Source organism: Haliotis rubra, unplaced genomic scaffold (assembly GCF_003918875.1).
Source record: "Haliotis rubra isolate DU_JTF1 unplaced genomic scaffold, ASM391887v1 Scf207, whole genome shotgun sequence".
Classification (NCBI taxonomy): domain Eukaryota; kingdom Metazoa; phylum Mollusca; class Gastropoda; order Lepetellida; family Haliotidae; genus Haliotis; species Haliotis rubra.
Genome location: NW_025766081.1, coordinates 668,570 through 674,570, shown reverse-complemented (window position 1 = coordinate 674,570; position 6,001 = coordinate 668,570). Strand labels below are relative to the sequence as shown.

At 35.0% G+C, this 6,001-nt stretch overlaps 1 protein-coding gene across 1 annotated transcript; it reads left to right on the top strand.

Annotated features, from left to right (window-relative positions):
• The first annotated feature begins 886 nt into the window (after nucleotides 1-886).
• LOC124276233 (putative nuclease HARBI1) lies at nucleotides 887-3,116 on the top strand. Its single transcript, XM_046711903.1, is given in 5 exon segments — nucleotides 887-935; nucleotides 1,103-1,278; nucleotides 1,552-1,663; nucleotides 2,558-2,701; nucleotides 2,704-3,116. Coding segments are annotated over 5 exon segments (714 nt in total). The 3' UTR covers nucleotides 2,937-3,116.
• Nucleotides 3,117-6,001: the final 2,885 nt, after the last annotated feature.

The following is a 6,001-nucleotide window of genomic DNA, read 5'->3' as shown; positions in this document are numbered from 1 at the left end:
TCCTCGTACCTGTGTTTTTCTCAGACACCTACTTCATTGTTAGTGTGTCACTGTCTATTATCGTAGAACCATGAAACAGCTGGAACTGGTCTGTTAAAGAGGGAAATTAATAAAAAAAGAGAGACTGTCATCGCATAGCAGGAAGCAGGAGCAGGTGATAAGCACAAGCATCTTTATATGAACATTATGTGAGGGTCGGGTTCTGTCGGTGGTGCGATGCATGTTTAACCTTTAATCGAACGCCACCTGATCCATTCGCGAACACCTGGTAAAATAAGTCATCCATTCGCGAACACCTGATAAAAATAAGTCATCCATTTGCGAACACCTGGCCCCGATTTCTCGAAACAAACTTAAGTCTGTTTTCTGACTTAAGTTTGAGTTTTTACTCAAATTTGAGAAAACTCAGCAAAATGCATTTCTCAAACAAAACTCAGTTTGTTTTTCGACTCAACTTGAGTTAAAAACTCAAAATATTTGAGTCTGCTAGGTAGGTAACTTAAGTCATTAGTTGAGATGAAAATGGCGTACAGGAGAAGGCAACAACGCCGTCGGAGAAACAAGTGTAGAGTGGCGAGAGGGTTAATCGACCGTAGCAACCCTCTTGAAACCATGTCTGAGGAATCGGTGTTTGCCCGCTATCGTTTCCGACCTGAAACGATCCTTTTCATAGTGTCGTTGGTCGCTGGCCAGCTGAGGAGAGAGACCGCTAGGAGCTGCCCCGTGCCTCCTCTCACGCAGGTGCTCGTCTCTCCGGTTTCTGGCGACCGGTGGGTTTTGTTCCCTGATTGCCGATACGTACCGTAGCATTTCCGCATCGTCGGTGTATCGGTCAATCAGGGACTTTTGCGGAGCTTTGGTTCCCCTGGCACAGCGCTACATTAAGATGCCCGTGGACACGGACTCATGCAAGTCCATGTTTTACAAGATTGCAGGTAAACATCTTTATTTTTCTTAGCCAGTAAATATCAAAACCACGGTTAAGAATCCTTACCGGATGTTATGTAAAGGGAGATCAATCCAAATGCTGTTTCAAAATATAAAAGTTGAACTGCGAAGCGGAATAAAAAAATCACCTCTTAAATCTATAAACATTGCAAAGATATTGCCTATGGTATTGTTATCATTTCAGTCTTAAATTTAGATAATTGTTTACACCTTGTAGGGTTTCCAAACGTATTGGGATGTGTTGATGGCACGTTCATAAGGATCATTGCCCCAAATAGAGCTGAAGGTGACTATGTGAACAGAAAGGGATTTCATTCACTCAATGTTCAGGTGAGTTCATGTGTTTAAATTCTTCAAGTTAAAAACATATTCCATACTGAAAATTGTTCATATTCCTAGAACCGAATATTAAAAATAAATTGTAATGAATTTGTATCAAAATTAATTCATGATTATTTTATTGTAATTTTTCACATCATAGGAAATGAAAACTAATTTTGATTATCAAATATAATCATTAGTTTACTTTTACTACATGTTATGGAATTAACATTCAACCCAAATATTACATTTACTCAACAAATTGTTATTTTCTTGTGGCAGATGATCTGTGATGCACAGTTTAGAGTTACCAACTGTGTGGCTAAATGGCCTGGAAGTGTGCATGACAGTAGAATTTTCCGGGACAGTCAAATCAGTGTGGCATTCGAAAATGGTATGTATAAACTTTGCTTATATTGATATTTATGTTACTGTTCTATCAATCATATCAATCCAGGATATGACACTGCATAATGTATCATCACACCTCTAGTATTAACAGCGATGAGAATACATTTAATAATTTCATGTGAATGCCATTGTGAATGTACTCATATAACAGGGGTATCTCGTGAAGATTTAGTAATGACGAATACTTGTGAAGGGTTTAGAGATTTATTGTCTGGGATATGATGATCCCTCACAGTAGATCTTGTGACAAAACCCTTGAAACAAAACATAAACAAATTACTGGTGTACAGCAACAAGTATCTTTAAGTAAAAATACAATTACATTTAACATTTTCTGAACACAACAAGGCTTACTTAATATATATATACATCTAAGCATATATCACAAATTGTAGTCATACAGATGAAAATCTAAGAATAAAATTAACCTCGTCTCAGAGACGCAGGTACTACACAGTGATAAGCCACCAGTGGTCAATGAGTGTATTTAATACCTAATAATAACATAACACAATGAAATACAATATATATTACACACACACACACAGTGTTTCTCATACCAACAATAATATGCACCTAACATATGCACTACAGTCCACATAACCTAACATGTCATAGGATTATGTACATAATAATCCAACAACTCACACAAGACTTAGTGTAACTACCCAATAACACTAAATACTAATTAAATCATATTTAACTATTTGATATAGAATTATAATGATTACCCAGCTATACTAAAACACCATATCCTAACCTCCTTTCCAGTTCATTGTACATACATTCTCCAGCCTATGACTTAATCAAATTGACATCATATACAAATAACAAGCAAAGAATACTTGACATTTGTAATTTGTCATTTCTATTTCAGGTACTTACAAGGGTTTACTTCTGGGAGACTCTGGCTACCCATGCAAGTCCTACCTAATGACACCGTATCTATCTCCAGCAAACAGGGCTCAAGAAAAATTCAACAGAAGTCAAACGAAAACCAGAGTTCTTATTGAGCAAACATTCGAATCCTTAAGCGCAGATTTTCTTGTCTGCACAGTGGTTTGCGCATGTCACCCAAGAGTGCATGTAACGTAATTGTTACAAGTGTAATATTACATAATATCGGCATTGACCGCCAAGATGTAATTAATGTTGATTACGATGATTGTAATGATGATAAATTCACTCTCCAAGTTGCTGATGATCTGAGTGGAACAAATGTTAGAAATTATCTTTGTCAGTCATACTTCACCTGAATATTGTACAAATTATCTTCAAATGATGATTTCTTATATAACATAATGAACAAACAAATTTTCATTGTGTGAAATATTCCATGTACAAATATGCTAGTTGGATTCTATGTAATCACAAATCACTGCTCATTTTGACATTTCAGCTTCATTATTTCCAATTGTAATTTTTCTTTTTTCAGTTCTTCCACCTCAGCCTTAATTCTGAAAAAAATGGCTTCTTGCTTTAACTTTTCACATTCTGCAATGTATTTGTCTCTTTCTGCGTGGAGAACAGACACTTCATCATCGAGTAACTTTCTTTTCTTGCTCAATTTCGTTGTTGTTGTTGTGGAGGGGATGTGCAGCATACCCTGATTGTCAATGAGGACATCAACAGGCAAGGTGTGATCTGGAACAAATATGACAAATTTGGAATTTGTTTTTTGATGATTGACAGGTATACTATCTACAAGTACTGTAGACCAGACATTGCCTATTTATCTAAAAAAGAGTACACATTTTGACATTATATCCTCAATCTTTAAGCATGCAGAGCCTGTTGATCTATTTAGACTTCCAAACTTAAAAGATATCAAAGAATGTAAACAATTTGGATGTCTACTGGTATTTTTGGAAAAAATCTTTTTTTAATGATATTAAATAGAGTGCTTTTTGTGCACATATATTAAGATTTTTATACTCACTGGGAATACATTCCTGACTGACAGGTAGGTGAGCTTCACCTTCGGGCAGACTCCCCTCCATCGCCATGGAGTTGATCACACTACTGAAATCTGTAACAGATACAACTCAACAAGTTGGTGATCTGCCTAATCCTCAGGCAATTTATTTATGGGCTCATATGATTTTAATATAACTACTCAGATTTGACTTCAAAACTTAAAAATTATTTATCAGCCTTCATGTGTACTAATTAAGGGCACAAGAGCACACTTTCCGAAATGCAATTGGCTATATTAGTGCATTTATACCCACTTTAGATTGCTTTTGATGCAATAATAGACTTATTATTCATTTCGACTTCCCTATAATCGATATTTGATAAAATGAGATGACCAAAATCACAAGATATAAATTCAGCACAATGTGACACTCGGTCATGCACAAAATGGAGAAAAATTTAATTAATGAGAATGGCAACTCTTGATATTACTGCAAATTTTTAAGGCAAGGCGTATAGTCAATTGTGCCTATGAAACCTTTTTTTCCAAACAATTAAAACGTTATGACCTTGAATTTTAAAGTGTTCCATTATGTTAAAATAGCATCACTTACCTTCGGAGTCAAAGCCATCTACCAGGCCTTGTAGAGTAGGCCTGTCAGCTAAGTCCCCTAGGACCATAGCCTCTGGTAGAGAGGGTGAGGGGGGCTTCGGTCCACTACCTGTCTTCGGCCGGCGTATTGCGTCTGCTTTGTCCTTTGCTATGAAGAATACAATATATTGATATGTTTCTGAAATAGCATAAGAATCTTACAAAACACTGTCATATTGGCATTTATGACTATATTACATTTACATTTCGAAAAATCTACTAGCTATGAATTGCCAAAGACATAAAACCAAATCATAATAGGAATTTCAAAATTAAATTACCTACTATGAATCACTTTTTGTAATAAGTACATATCATTAACATACATATTCATGACAAGTCAAGTATCATTCACTTCATTCATTATTTGTATATTAAATTTATTAATATTTGTAATTATATTGTGTATGGGCCTTCAGTCTGTACTTGAAATTGTTATACAAGGCAGTGAAGGTATGTCTTCTATTAATTGTTATTTTCCAATCAGTCACTTTCCCTTTTGCAATTATGATTGTTTATTATCCTTTTTTACCTCTCTGCTTTATATTAGCGTATTGCTTCTTCACCTCCTCCACAGTTCTTTTACAAAATTGGATTTCCTGGAACAACAATATTATGATATGAAGAATTTTCACTTATGCTTAAATTATTGTCACTCATTTAATATTTACAAGTGTCCATCTGTTCTATTTCTTTGGTCATTTTCTGAACATAGTTATTTTTATTTGGATTATTGAGACAGTCTAATAGACATTTTCTTGGATATTTTGAATTCCTTATGTGGTAGAGTTGAATAAAAAAGAGGATTTGAAATTTTGTTGTAATGTTGTGATTTTCATTTTTTTATACTATATATTTTTTAAAATCTAGACAATAATCATATTCAGTACACAAATAAATTTAAAAGAATTCATCATAATTAAATGTAACTAGATAACCATTGATCAGAGAATTATAATGACTAAATATTTTATTCAAAATATATTATCTAGATCTAGCATAAGGAGATATAAAAATCTTTTTACTAAGTTCCCAGGCCTGTAAAATAAGTTAATATGACGTCATTTTTACAAATTCTGTAACAGATAAACCAGACTGATCCTTTCAATGTCAAGCACCGTCAAAAACTTGATATTCATGTCACTTCACTGTGCATATTTATGAAAAGAATTTCCTTATTGGCCAGGATATGATTTAAGAGTATGTTTATATCCGTGAATGATGAAAACGTAGGAGTTGTAGGTGATCGAAAATCGGACTCGACAGTGAGTAAGCGATCGGCATCTAACCATGCCAAGTTTCTATATCCATTTGTTTTGTTCGATATAAACAACCTGACTGCAACTTTTATCAGAAAGTATTTTTAGGTTGTGTTGATCGTGAATCACAAATTCAAGGCTACATTCTGAAATCTATCATATTCAACTTACATGTTGAGAGTTTCGGCTATCTCCATCCAGGCTTGCTCCTTCATCTTAGTCCCTTTGATAGAGCCACACCCCTTAAACTTAGATGACAGCCGATCCAATCTTTTACTGACTTCCTCCACTAAAGATGTTTTTTCTTCCTCCGACCAATTTGGTCGCCGCTTGCCCTCAACCTTTGATGTATACATGGCTTCACGACAAGCGAGCAGATAGCAGACGATGTTGTTGTCATTAGAAACGGAAGTTACGGGCACTTCATGCCGCTTACAACATGGACAAAAAATACTCAGCGCGATCTCAAATCAAAACTCAGTTGAGTTTGAGT